Raw genomic sequence first — 14,326 nt, 5'->3', positions numbered from 1 at the left:
ATGTTGCAGATGAGGTTTAGGTCTCTAGATAAGATAATTCTGATGCTATTTGTTTTGTGGATTTTCAACAGGTCCATCTGAGTATGATCATGTAATGCTTTGTAAGCCAGGCATACAGAAATCTGTATGAGACTGAGTACAGGGCTAGGGCTTTGAGGCAGTCCACATATGATATGTTATTTATGCCCTGTATTCTTTTTGTGAGGAGCCTCTGTGAGTGCCCCCATTGTTGCAAATGCCTGGTCAGGTATATATTGAAGAGGACACTGTACTCAATGATTGATGTGATGAAGCCTGAGTACAACAAAACAATGACATCATTGGACCCAAATGCCATACCATTGCTTGTAAGTTGTGCAGCATATAACAATTTCCTTAAAACATTAAACACATGATTGTCAAAGGCTAGGTTACTGTCTACATGTATTCCAAAATGCCAAACCACTGGGACTACTCTTAGGGGTAGATTGTCAATGTGGTAGTCTCCAGGGGTAGCTGTCTTCCCAATGGCTACTATTAAGCATTTTTTGGTATTGAATTTTAGACCATGGCTCTGGCATCAGATAGTATTTTCTGTCAGGCCTTCTTGGAGAGTATTTGCATCTTTGGGGAATTTCTGACTGTTCATAGTTTGCAGTCATCTGCAAACTTGGTCAGCTGGATGTCTTGATGGTGGCTTTGAATTCAGAGAAGTAGACGCCAAAAAGGAGTGGCCCTGCTCTAAGTCTCGAGGGGCCCAGTTAGTGACTGGCCTGTTTGGGGAAATAGACTCCCCTGTCCTAACTTCTTGGGTGCTACCTGTGAGCCATCTGGTATTCCAGCAGGTGACACAGAGGTTTATACCTAATTTTGTGAGTTTGCCTACAATGCCTATTATTGTGTCAAATGGTTTGCTCAGGTGAAAGTATGCAGTATACATCATTTTGTCCTTATCCATTGCTTTGGTAATCTTCTTGAAGAAGAAAAAAGACTGAGTAGGCATGACCTACTCTTGATGAAACCAAACTGGGTTGAATCCATTGTCTGAAAGTTTCCTATATCGTTGTTTAGCAATACCATGATAATTCTTTCCATGGCTTTGCCTATGAGACTAATTCAGACTTAGGGGTCTATAGTTATCTGGTTCCGCAGATGTCCCACCTGTGTGCAGATGGATGACAGTTGTAGTCCTTACTTACTTGGCACAAAGCCTGTATGGAGGCTACGGTTACATAGTAGCTCTACTGGTCCTGCCAGGTCATATCTCATGGTGTTAAGGAAGCAACCTGGGATATTACCAGGGACCATCAATGCAGTTTTCTTGGCCTTGTTGAGTGCATTAAGGATCTGTTCCCTGGTCATAGTTGTGGGAGTTATGGTTGAGTGTATTTCCTGTGAGTGTCTGGGGAAGGGAAGGGGGTAAAATTGGAGCTAAATTTGTTGGCCAGTAGATTTGCTATATCTTTTGGCTCAATATACATGACTCCACTTACAATTAGTTCAGTACATTGTCATTTATTACCTTTGAGGCTGATTCTTTTATCTGCCTCATTGCAAGCATTGCATCAGTTGTGCTGCACTCTGACTTGAATCCAAACTGTGCACCTTCCATCATACTTCTCTGCATACTGGTTTATCAATCAACCTCTTTATAATTTCATGCATTGTGACAGGAGTTTGATACTTCTGTACCACCCATAGTTGTGAATATCCATTTGTCATGTTCACTGGAACTAGTATGCTTATTCTCCAGTCATCTGGGATGTGCAATTTTCTACATACTGCTATGAATACCCTCTTGAGCCATTTCTCCCCTAACTCACCTGACATCTTGACCATATCTGCCCTGATCTCACCCGAGCCTGCTGCTTTCTTTAACTTTGTTTCCTTACTGCTGTTCCTACGTATTGGGTAGGCTCCTCTTCTTCTTTCATCATAGGTGGTGCCTGGGGCAGTACAGCTACTTCATGGTTTTCTTCATTCATACGTTGCCGAAGTACTCTTTCTGTCTGCCTTTGATGTCCTGGAGGACTGGTGAGCAAGTTGTTTCTGGCATTTCTTATTAAGGATGTTTGATAACTGTCTTCTTTCTGTCCTTGCCTTGCAACCCGATACTGTTTCTTTGTGCCATTTCTGAATCAATTTCCAAAAGCTGGGAGAGCTCCTCTGATGCCTTGCTCGTCACTACTGAAACTGTTCTCTTAGCCATATCCCAGTTTTACCTGCACTCCTTCTTTCTTTTGATGACTTCCAAGACTTCTACATTCCATGACCAACTTTTCTTACCTTATTTCCATACCTATCTTGGCCACATATCTGTTCTATAGTCCTCATACATGCTGTTTTAAGACACAGCCATTCCTTAATTTCACCTATTTCCTCTTCTTTTTAAGGTGCTAGAGACCTGAATATTTTCTTGAACTCGTGTGTTTTCCCTCCAATCAAGTTCCAAGTCTTCAGCCTAATATCAATTGACCTTAGAACTTCTCTGACAGCTGCTTGCAGCTGACTGTGATAACCAGTGTTTTATGCTGTGGGTCGAATGTTTCAGTGGGGATGACTTTGCAATTACTGCTTCTACTCCACTGGCCATTTTTTACTTGGAGGAAATCTACCTGAGCTGCATTATGGCCAGTCTTATATATGATCTTATGACTATCTCTCTTGCGGAACCATATGTTGGGACTCTACCATGACATTTGCAAGACAGAATTCTAGAATGGCCTCTCTTTCTTTATTCCCATGGGCCCAAGTAGTCCTCATATCCTGTTCTGCTTGTCATGATCGTGTGCATTCAGGTCCCTCATTATCATCACCCAAACAACTGATTTTTTTTTGTCTAAGTGAGAAAGGCAAACTAAAAGTTTGGATAGTCATGCCATTTAAAGTTCTGTTATTAGCAATTAGAAACATATTTTGGGAAATTAAGATCTTGCTACAGTTGCCAGAAACAATCCTTCATTTGTTAGCAAGAAAGGCAAATGTTTAAAAGAATTGTTTGAATTTTCGGATCTTAATTACATTTTGACCAAGAATAGGGGAAAGTTCAAGTGTGTTTCTTGCAAAATGTAAATTCTTTGCAAAAGGGCTGCTTATATTTTTAAATACTTTTTGTAAAAGTTTTTTGATTGATAAATGTTAGAATTGCAACAGTTTGGGTGTTTTTTGTATTGTGATGTGCAGCGAACGCGAGCATCAGACTTTCAGAAGTTTATTTCAAAGAGCTGGTGAACATGTTAATGATACAAAAACTAAGATGACGATATTGCACTTTATAAACATGTTTCAAATTGTTTGAGTTACAAAAAAAGTTTATTTTCTGCTTTGGATCTTAGAGATGGTGACATGAACAAATATTTTAGAATATAAATAATGTAAGTCACAGTTGTTTTTAGATGCCACTTTTTTCACTTTTAAATGACAATATAAACATTAAATATATTTTAAAAATCAAGCTTTTTCCATTGATCATTACTGGCTGGTTTGGATGCAAATTAATCGCTGGATTTCAAAATGTAATTTGGATATTAAAGTGGTTTTGTTTTTGTGTGTATTTTGTTCTGGTGATATCAGATGTGATATAATGGAGACAAAAGCCAAAAATTACTGATAAATAGTTCCAAAGTAATTTTATATTTTGTTACCAAGCAGTTATTTGTGGGGGTGTCTGAGGGCTAGGCCAGGCCAACCTTACTCATTCTACCTTTTATTTATTTTCACCTGCCTAATTTTGGGTACTAAGAAAGACAATCTCTTTTATATATAATGTGCCCTTGGCTCTGTTCTTTCCAGATACACACTACTCACACACCAACTCTAGACAGTGGGACAGAGAAAGAGAAACAGAAATTGATACTAGTCATTTCTTCCTAACCTGAGATTTTCACCTGCCTTCTTTTGGGTACTAAGAAAGACAATCTCTTTTATATATAATGTGCCCGTGGCTCTGTCCTTTCCAGATACACACCACTCATATGCAAAATCTAGAGAGTGAGACAGAGAAAGAGAAACACAAATTAATACTAGTCATTTTTTCATTTCTTCCTAACCTGAGATGAGACCTTTTCTCTTTTTCCCTTCTATAGTTGTCCTTTACTATTAAATAATTTAGTCATATTATAATATCAGTAAATATTACAGTTTATCTATTTGCACGCTTTAGTAAGATTTTTTATAGTCTCATATACTCACTGTGTTTTCCCTCTGTAGAACAGAACTTTTCACCACAGTATCTTCCTGATCTACTTCTCTTGTCAAATCTAGCTATATTAATTGTATTTACAAGTTTTCTATCACAGTATGACTTTTCTATCAGTAAGCACCTTTCTACTATACATATGTCATCAAGACTTGTTTGCCTGCATAGCTAATTTCTCACTTGTGATTGCCCATTCTCCATATTCCACTATTTCTTGCATACAGTTTGTTTCTGCTTTACCCAACCTCCATGTCTTTCCCATGGATGAATTAGAAACTGCAGAAGCCTGTGATTTATCTACTTTCACTTGCTGAATACTGTATATTTAGGATCCACCTAAAGGGTGAGCTACCTCCATGATATAGATGGATAATGACCTGACTATGTCCTAGATTACCAGAATTTTATTGGCGCTTGGATACTGCAGATGTCGCTGGGTGGGACTGGGACTGATTGGCCAATGCCAACTCTTCTTCCCTGGGATGGAGGGAGGTAGATCGGACCTTTGTTGTACTGACATCTAGAGGAGGCCAACTATATACCAATAGAAAGGAGAAAACAAAGAACAACTGGGCCATGATGGGAAGCATGCTCATCAAGCACCATAAGCTATAGCTGGGCAAAAGCAATAGTGCACATATATGGAATTATGAGCCATACCCATCAGCTGCTACGGGGATTGTGATTAGGCTTAACTAAAACAAAGACTGACAGCTGCCTAAATGATGACATCTTGGTGGTGGGTGTGAATGAGTGGGACGACTTGCCCTTGACTCATTTCAAGAATAAATTAACTAACCACAGGATGGCTGGCAAGCATCAGCTGATCAAAATAATATATATATATAAAAAAAATCTAACTAAAAGCATTTTATCAAGTGTACCCCTAGTTCTTCAGCAAATTCAGTTGTTCTTTCAAGAAAGTTTCCTCTTGTATATCATTAAACATTTTTTCAGGAAAACTTGACTAGTTCTGCAGACTTATGTTTTATAAATCGGCACTTATAAATTGGTATTCTACCACTTTAAACATTTAGGGAAGAGTCCTGAAACATTCTATTATCTGCTCTTGACAAGGTTATAGCTTGAACTAAAACACTGTTTTGTTTATGCTGTAAAAAGCATACTACATATTTTTCTGCTTTCTGGGATATTGAACCCTTTCTGCTCATTCTACGTACACTATCCAGATAACTTTTTATGCTCAGTGGAAATCACAGTGCTATCTAAAACAAGCTCTCAGAATCTTCATGTCTACATATATATTTTATCTAAAGAAAATATACATTGCTGATATGGAAATCTTCGGATCACTTTTCTTAATTAAGCAGAGATTTTCCCCTGTTTTTTGCAATCATTCTGGAAAAATTACCAGTCCTAAGATGATAAGAATAAAATTAATAAGTGATAAATATTACATGTTCCACAGGTACCAACCCACTCCATTAATTACATACCAATCACCTAAACATTCCAGACATCTAGACACATGACATGTTTTCATATTGCAGTTTATAATTCAATAATTTTATTAAATAAATAAATATAAGAATGGTGGTAGGGTAAGAGGTACCATGTTAATATTCCTATTATTAACTTTCTGTGCCACATTACACTTTCAAGGGCTGCTTACTTTTTTTTTTCTTCTCACAGCTGATCATTATCTGCCAATGGCTCCTTTCCCTGTTCAGTGGGTCTACAAAGGCTCACTCTGACCAGTGCCCAGGGCCAATGAAGAGATCGAGGATGCCGTGCAACATCATATTGCTGCCAGAAAGTTTGTGCTTTAACGGCTACCACCCTGCATAAGCCATGTGAGTTCCAGAATTGGTACCCTTGGGATGTACTTGTGCACTTCAGTGCATGAGCATCCTCCTAACTAAATGGCACACTGTGTGTGCAGCACAGATCTTTCCAGGCTTGTAATGCTGCTTTATTGCAGCAAGCCTAAGTTACCTATCTCCTTCCAAGATGGGTTAGCCGATGTCAACAACTCACTCCCATACTTTCCCTATGGCCCCACCAGCAATTATGTTACTAATCGAACATAGGTCATCCTGGGGGGCAGTAAAGGGCTTTATCTGTCTGTGCTACAGGGCCTCTCTTGAGAGCTGACTACTATTATGCATTACTGGGGTATGTCAGGCTTGCTTTGCTAGCATATCAGAAGAATAAACATCGTACAGGACTTCTTAAGTGTAATATCATATGCAGATACAAAATTATAGCATACAAAACCAAATAATCAGTTTTTACAGCTTAGTATAAAAGAAAGCATTACTGTAGAAAAATGAATACATTTAACATTTTAGTTATATGTTTTAGAAGGACATTAAAATCATCTGTATAAGCCTCCACAGTTAATGCGTTCCTTAGTAATAAGTCAGCTGTTGGAGGTAAATTGGATACTTAATAAGGTTTCTAACTAATAAGATATATGGGGATACTAGTAGAAATGATGAAGATTCATGAATCTTCGGAGTGTTTCAACTGCTTTTGTCAGTGATTAAGATTTGCAAATGCAAAACTCTGAGGTTTATATTCTTGTACATGTAAATACATTTTTTTTCCTTTTGCTGCTGCTATGAAATGACCTGCAACACTTACAAGAAAACAGCTTAATAATCTTGTAGTGCATGAAGCAACATAGTGCAGTGTTTAGCATTGTCGCCTCACAGCAAGAGGTTCTCCGGTACGATTGTTGGCTGGAGCACCTTCTGTTGGAGTCTGCATGTCCTCCCTGCGGTTGAGTGACATTTAAAGATATGCACGTAGGTGCGTGCGTGAATGGGTGTGCCTTCATTGAAGGTTGGGCATTGGGCTGGCACCTCGGCACAGTAAAACTCTACTGCCAATCATAAGCGGACTGGCGTTCCACTGTGGTGACCCCTAACCGGGAAAAGACGAAAGACATTACTATCAGGAAAAAGGCAAATTAGTTAATCACTTCCATAGCATGAGTCCCAATCTTAACAATTGTTAAGCACCCCTAAATGTTAAGATAGGGCCTTGTACTATGCATTAAGACCTACCAGTACCGGCCAGCAAATGACAGTGGCAGAATTGAAAACAACTCTTTTTCTACCTGCTGTCCATACCAGTAATCTGTCCAAGACTTTCTCTCAAAATGTTTTTTCTTACTGAGACGTGTGTTGCTGTCTGTTTGACTGCACTTGCTAAGTGCTCTACAGCTTTGAAAGCTTCCAAAACACTTAGATTTTTTTCTCTTTTTCTGTAACTAGTAGAAAATGGAGCAGACCAAGCTTCAAGCAGTACAAATAATTATGAGTGGATCTCTCATCTTAACGTACTGTTATGTGTTCTTGAATTAGAAGCCAAGGGTCACCTCTTGAGCTTTGCTCTCGAGGTGTATGTCTTTGCATCCATGTCTTGAACACATAATAATATGGTTACGATCAGAGATCCAGTCCTAATCATCTGTGTTATTCTGGGGCAGCAGAGTGGCTCAGTGGTATGATCTCTGCCTCACATCTCTAGATCTAGGGTTCAGTCCTGCTTTCTGCTCATTGCCTTTGTTATGTCTGCATGTCCTCCCTACATCTGTGTGGGTTTACTCCAGGTGCTCTGCCTTCTACCCCAGCAAAAAAAAAAAAAAAAAAATACTGGTAAACTGGTATGTATCCTCATTTCTGGCTTAGGTTTTTGCTGAAAAGGGGTGGACAACTAACTCTCTCTCACCTTGTTTATAAACTAAAGCAAATGGTCATATATAACACATGAAGACTCTCCCTACAGATGTCTCACTCTATCTAGGTCAAACATAGTAGTAGGATGATTTTCACTTCTGCTGAAATAAGCAAATGCACACTGCTCTACCATAGTCTCTGCATGGAGAATCCATTTCCCCCATGAGTTGTGGAAAGCTCAAAGTTGATTATATTGATAGAACTAGATGTGGGAAAATGCTCCTGCATGAACTGTGTGAGGGCTTGAGACCAAAAAACTCTGAATTCTGTTGAAAACTTTTGCTACTTGATAATATTATGAAATAAAAAGTGAAGTATAATAAAAATAAACAATATAAGAATAAAAACATATGATATTACACAGCTCACATGGACAACTGACAGATGTACTGAAGAAGCTTTTGGTATTATGAATGATGAATATAGTCGTGGGATTTGAACAAGGCTGAATAGCACTCATAACCTAATGATGAATTCAAATGGCAGTACAATACAATAACAACAAAAATACAGTGGGATTTTTTTTGTTCGAGTGTTTCCTTGGGGAGTAATAGTAAAGGGAAAGAGGCAGGGAGGTAGAGATTGCACAAAGGATTTGTACAGTCACTTGTGTCGTTACTGCTGCAGCTGCTGATGGAAAGGTAATTCCTGAAGCCTGATTATCTCCAAATAGATGATTCACTCAGGCATAGAAGGTTAATGGTCAGCAAGCATTATTAGGAAAAGATAAAGATAAAGGAGAGCCCTGTACAACCTTGGGAGTGTCAAAGGTATAGGATTTTAGTTTCTAATTTAGTTTTGTGTTGCCACCTTAAAGTAGCCTGAACAAGAAAAAATAGAGAAGATACCTCTGTTAGACGGAATGCCATTCATCTTGTAAATGGACACAACTCCTGTTTCAAGGTAAGGAAGGTGTCCATTAACATCAGTAGTCTTCAGATGACTAACTTGTATGTAGAGAGGCCACAGGGGACAAAGCATTACACACTGAGGGGAGCTAAATCCTAAATAACTATGGGAGTACAAAAGGTGATGTCACTCTTGAAATTATGAATAAGTCCAAGTCTACTGCAAGATATGAAGGCTTCATCTCTGGAACAGCATTGATACCCAGAAATCACTGAAGGGAAATGAAACGGTGCACAAGCTGAACTAGAAGATTTACAGAGTAATGCCATGTGGATTTATATTAACTCGCTAGCAAGAAATGGTGTGAGGGTAAGTAACTAAGTTATACGAAAAACAAGCTACAAGTAACCCAAGTTCTTCAGGGAAATTCTATATGACTTCTGAAGGTAAAGATATGAGACTAAATGTGTAATGCACAGGAGACCACTGTATGAACCACTTTGTCAATGAAAGAGCCTTAGAGCCATGGGATACATTTCTGGAGGTATCTTGGGTAAAGAATACACAGTTTTAAATATATGGGATAGTATAAACTGCAGCCTGGAAGCTTGAGGAGCAGGACAACCACAAGACCATTATGTTCCACGAGGATAGCAATTGGTCAACTATGTTCCTTAACTGTAAAAATTAACAGGAAACTTATGGAGTAGATGAGATGTTATAATACATACCTACCTACAGACATGTTCTATATTGCTAACATATTCTATATTGCTAAGTTAGCAAAAATTAAAATTTTAAAATAAATACATGATGCAATACAAGGATTAGCCATCAGGAGAGAAGTGGGAAAGCATCTGTATATTTGTAGCTCCTTCCAGTAAACCAACTGGTTTTGTCAGCTAGAAAAGCAAAAAGGTTTAACATCTTTTTGGTGATGTGGGTGGCTGCATACCATCAAGTGACATCTGAACAAGCTTAATGGTGGTCATGCTCAGTGCTCTTTGTCTGAAATATACAAACCAGCAGAAGAATAACAGTTTCTGAATAAGTAACCTCTCTTTAAAGGCTGTGTAAGGCATATGAGTTGCATTTGCTATTTTCCTGCAAATGTTTCCCTACCTGTAACTACATCGAGTTGATTAGATATGAGTCCTTCCCTGACTTATATCTGCCAGTATGTCACCTCTCTAAAATGCATAGTTTCAAATAACTGACTACCCAATTCTGTTGACTACAATTATCAATAACACCATCATGTGCCAGTCATATGACTTAAGAAATGAAGGACAGCAACCTAATCTCAGAGGACACTGGATTCTAGAAGCTCCATTCAAAATAGAATGTCTTGGTATCTCAAACAGTACAACATGCAAATGTACTGCTTACAAGGTAAACAATGAACAGATACAACAGAAAACGAAAGCAGTATAAATGGAAATATACTCAACATTGTGAGGCCCTGATAGTTAAATTTGTTAGTTATGCTTATTCTCTTTGTGTTAAATAGCTAAGTCCACTAGATTATTCAATTAATTTTGTCTGGGATACAGGGGCGTGAGGCAGTCGTGCTTCCTTTATATTTTTTCTCTAGTTTGACGATGTACTTCATTGTAGAAGGTATGAGGAAAGAACACACAATGTGAGTACCTTGGGTTTCTTGAGAGACTTCCTCTGTGAAATCTGCACCAACTTGGACTGAGTAACATAAATGTGAACAGTTCTCTATTTCTCACTCAGCAGCAATCATTATATTCCTGCATAACATATGAGAAACAAGCACTGTGATAGATTTGTATCTGTAACAGCGAAGAGAAAAAGCCCACCTTAATACTCATCATCCAGTTTCGTACCGCAGTAAAGGAGCTTTCAGCAGTAACATCATACATCACTAAAACAGCGTCTGCTTTCCTGAAATACTGCTTTGTTATACTCCGAAACCTGAAAGATACAGAATCATAATTACATACATTTAACTGCAAAAGTAACTCTGACTGTGCTTATCATGCACACAGTTATTTCTGTATTATTCTTTTTTTTTAACTAATCACAAAGACCCACAACACTGGCTTCATTTTTTGGTTGAGAACTGAGAATAAAACTGGATCTCATAGAGAAATCATGAGAAAAAAAATCAAAGTGCAATATAGCACCATCAAACAATGAGATGAGAAGACACCAAAAAGAGATGCAGAGACAAGAATGCACATCTTCTTCTTCTTCTTCTTTCGGCTTTATCCCGGTTAGGGGTCGCCACAGCGGATCACCTGTCCGCACATTGAATGGCAGTGGAGTTTTACGGTGTCGAGTTGCCAGCCCGGCGCCCAACCTTCCACAGAAGGCACACTCACACGCACACCTAAGGCCAATTTAGAGTGTCCAATCCACCTGCAGCATGTCTTTGGGATGTGGGAGGAAACCGGAGCACCCAGAGGAAACCCACGCGACCACAGGGAGGACATGCAGACTCCGCACAGAAGGCACCCCAGCCGAGGATCGAACTGGAGAACCTCTTGCTGTGAGGCGGCAATGCTAACCACTGCACCACCGTGGCCGCCCAGAGACAAGAATGCACATAAATCTATCAAATAGTGTAGAATAATGTAAGGCAGGAAAAGATAACAGCTTCTGTACAAATTCTGAACACTATAAAGATATGTTGTGATGTTGGTACAAGTAACTATTGTGCATTCGGAGAGTACACACAAATGTCATACTCTTTAATCCTAACAGAAGTGGTAGCATTAATTATTATTTAGAAACATTTCAGTCTATTAGAGGTCAAGTCACCAGCAGTGATATGTAGCTAGCCAAAGGAAGTCATCAGAAATAAGCTGCTTGCGGTTGTTGTTGCAGGAAGTATAGTTTTGGTCGTGTCTCACAGATGAGCTGCATTTGCTCGCGGCCTGAGGGTGAGAACAGTTATGCTTGGGAGGTGAGTGAGTGAGTAGTAGAGGCTGGCCTGCCCATCCCAGTGGAGGTGTTTAGTGAAATTCCTGTTGAGCACTTACACAGCAGAGTAAACAAGTTGTCAGCCTGATGGATAACCAACACAAGAACCTGTCTAACACAGCTCAGTGTCTTTTCTTACATGTCTGTTGCTCTTTCTTGATACAAATTCTTGCTGCAGTTAGATGTTTAGCAGTTTCTGTTTCAGGGGCCATCATACCTCTCAGAAGTCCCTGGTTTTTCCTCCTATTTTTGTCTTATGGCTTGTAAAATTGGTGATTTTCTGGTAAATCAATAAAGGTTGCAGCCAGTCAGTAATTTCAGGTATTACAGTTTTATACTTCTTATTGATGCAAAATATGTTGTGTTTATTAACTTTTTAAGTGAATTAAAGCAATATATAAAAACTGTTTCTGGTTTTAGACCTTTGCCATCCCACTATTTTGGCTTTGTCTAGAATTATTTAGCAAAGAAGTTGAGAGGTATTGGGCCAACACTGATGTTTTTTTTTCCTTGTGACAGTCTCCCTCAGGTGCAGATAACACAACAAGGTACAACAAGTACAAGTACAATGGACAACAGTCTTTCAGTCAGACAATGCAGAACTATAAGTATATCAATATGTGCCCTGGGCAATTCTGTGATTCTTCAGAGCAGTTCCCACCTTAACCTGAAGCTGGGGATAAAAAAAAATAAAATTAGCTGCATAATTGAATACTGTTACAGTACTAATTCAGATTAGCTGCTGGTCACTCCCCTGACAATTTCTGCCAGCAGCAACAGTCCCAGTAGCCTAATACAACTGCAAAACAAACTTGATCCTCTCAGACTGAGGTACATCTCACATAAAGATTTACTGTGGCTATTCAGGAACAAGTGCAGGATAAGAACCATGCATGGGATGAATGGAAATCTAATCCAGAAGGTCAAGTTAAACATAATCTAGTCATCTTCTATGGAATGACAGAAGGTTAGCAACTTATAATGCCAAAGCTTTTTACCTTAGGCAGCTCCATAAACAACAACCAAGCAATCCAAAATGATTTTGGAACACTATTAAACAAATCAGTTCCAGTAATGTCCTAAAGTATCAAACAAAATGTCACCACAAGAGCTTACTTCTTGAAATATCGTATATACCTTAACGTGAAAAGAGGTGACCTCAAACTTGCATTTAATTGAAACAAAACAATACTGTTTTTTCCTACAGAAGTACTACAATGGTGCAAGGCCTGTCATTCCGATAGGACTTTATTGTACAAACAATGCAAAAAACTCTTTGAAATAGGTAATACCTCAAAAGGGTACCTAAAGAGTCAGTACTGGAGCCACTATTTTTCTCACTGTCCATTAATGACCTGTTGTTTGGTGTCCCCCAAAGCAGAATGCATTTTACATAGAAATAATATGCAGCTTCTAAGGGCAAAGATGCTCCTCTGCACAATTAAACATAGTCTTACAAACTGACATCAATATGGTTTAGTTCTGGATCTGTAACAACAAACATTCTATAAACATTTAGAAATCTACAGTTATAATGTTTGGGATCCATCAAGTAAATATCCTGAAAATATAGAAATCCTAACTGGTATTATTAAAATGAACATTCTTCCCAAAATTCTATTTCAGCTAAACTCTATTAACCTCAAACTACCAAAAAAAGTACTCAAAGAAATGGAAAAGGCCCTCTCCAAATTCCTATGGCTCCCTACAACAACAAGAATAAGCTACAAAAACCTTATAATACCAAAAATAATAGGCGGGCTGGGGCTACCAGAATTTGGCCTAGATTACCTTATTATCAAAGCAAACAGGTTGATCCAAATTGTGGAATATTTTAGTGCAAAAAAGACTTGGTACCCAATATGGGTTAAAATATGGACAAATTTACTAAATTCCATAAACATAAATCCCAAAGCTGTTCCTTTCCTCCAACCCCAACAAAAAATGTTTCACAAACTACACCCAATAATCAAAAATGGTATTACGGCATTCCAATCCCTTTTTCTTTCTATCAATCTGCAGAATTTGTTAGTACTGTTACAACCTATACATATGAACTCAAATATTAAGTTAAATAATAAAATGATTGATCTCAAACCATTCCCAAGAATTAAATAACTAATAGTATGGGATATCCTACAGTACAAAGAGGACAACTTGATAAACTATGAGAAAAATTCGCCAGCTTGTTCTAATTACATTCTTAGACAAATGATATCAATAATAAACCTAAAGTATTCAAAACACAAAATATAGAAAATACTCAAAACATAATCAAAGCTCTAAAAGCTAAAGAAAAAATGATATCAAATGCATATAAATTAATAAATGAGTTAAAACACCAATCAGCGTTACTAAACTCAAAATACTGGGAAAACATAAATAATAATATCTCTATAATACAAAAACAAGAAGCCATTAATAATACCCTAAAACATACACCTTTCAAAAATCTCATATGCACACAACTGATGATTAACAATAATGCATATTATACCCCAGCTGTTCTCAAAAAAATTGGTTACAAAAAAAGCTCACTGTGCCCCTTCTGCTCTAGGGAAGATGTGGATATTCTCCACATCTTCTGGAGCTGCGAGAAAATCTTCAAGCTTTGGTGTTCTCTAAGAATGCAACTAGAGAA

At 38.1% G+C, this 14,326-nt stretch overlaps 1 protein-coding gene across 1 annotated transcript in view; it reads right to left on the bottom strand.

Moving 5' to 3' along the window:
• The window catches only part of LOC122811200 (EF-hand calcium-binding domain-containing protein 4B-like), a 1,881,211-nt gene that overhangs the window by 117,608 nt on the left and 1,749,277 nt on the right, over positions 1–14,326 (bottom strand). Inside the window, exon 16 of the mRNA XM_044082881.1 lies at positions 10,560–10,674. Coding sequence (XP_043938816.1) covers positions 10,560–10,674 — 115 coding nt within the window. The remainder of the gene's footprint in view (positions 1–10,559; positions 10,675–14,326) is intronic.

The sequence above is a fragment of the Protopterus annectens genome, chromosome 9.part0 (assembly GCF_019279795.1).
Source record: "Protopterus annectens isolate FY-2018-M chromosome 9.part0, PAN1.0, whole genome shotgun sequence".
NCBI lineage: Eukaryota > Metazoa > Chordata > Ceratodontiformes > Protopteridae > Protopterus > Protopterus annectens.
The sequence above is the reverse complement of the archived record's forward strand: the minus strand, read 5'-3'. Positions and strand labels throughout refer to the sequence as shown.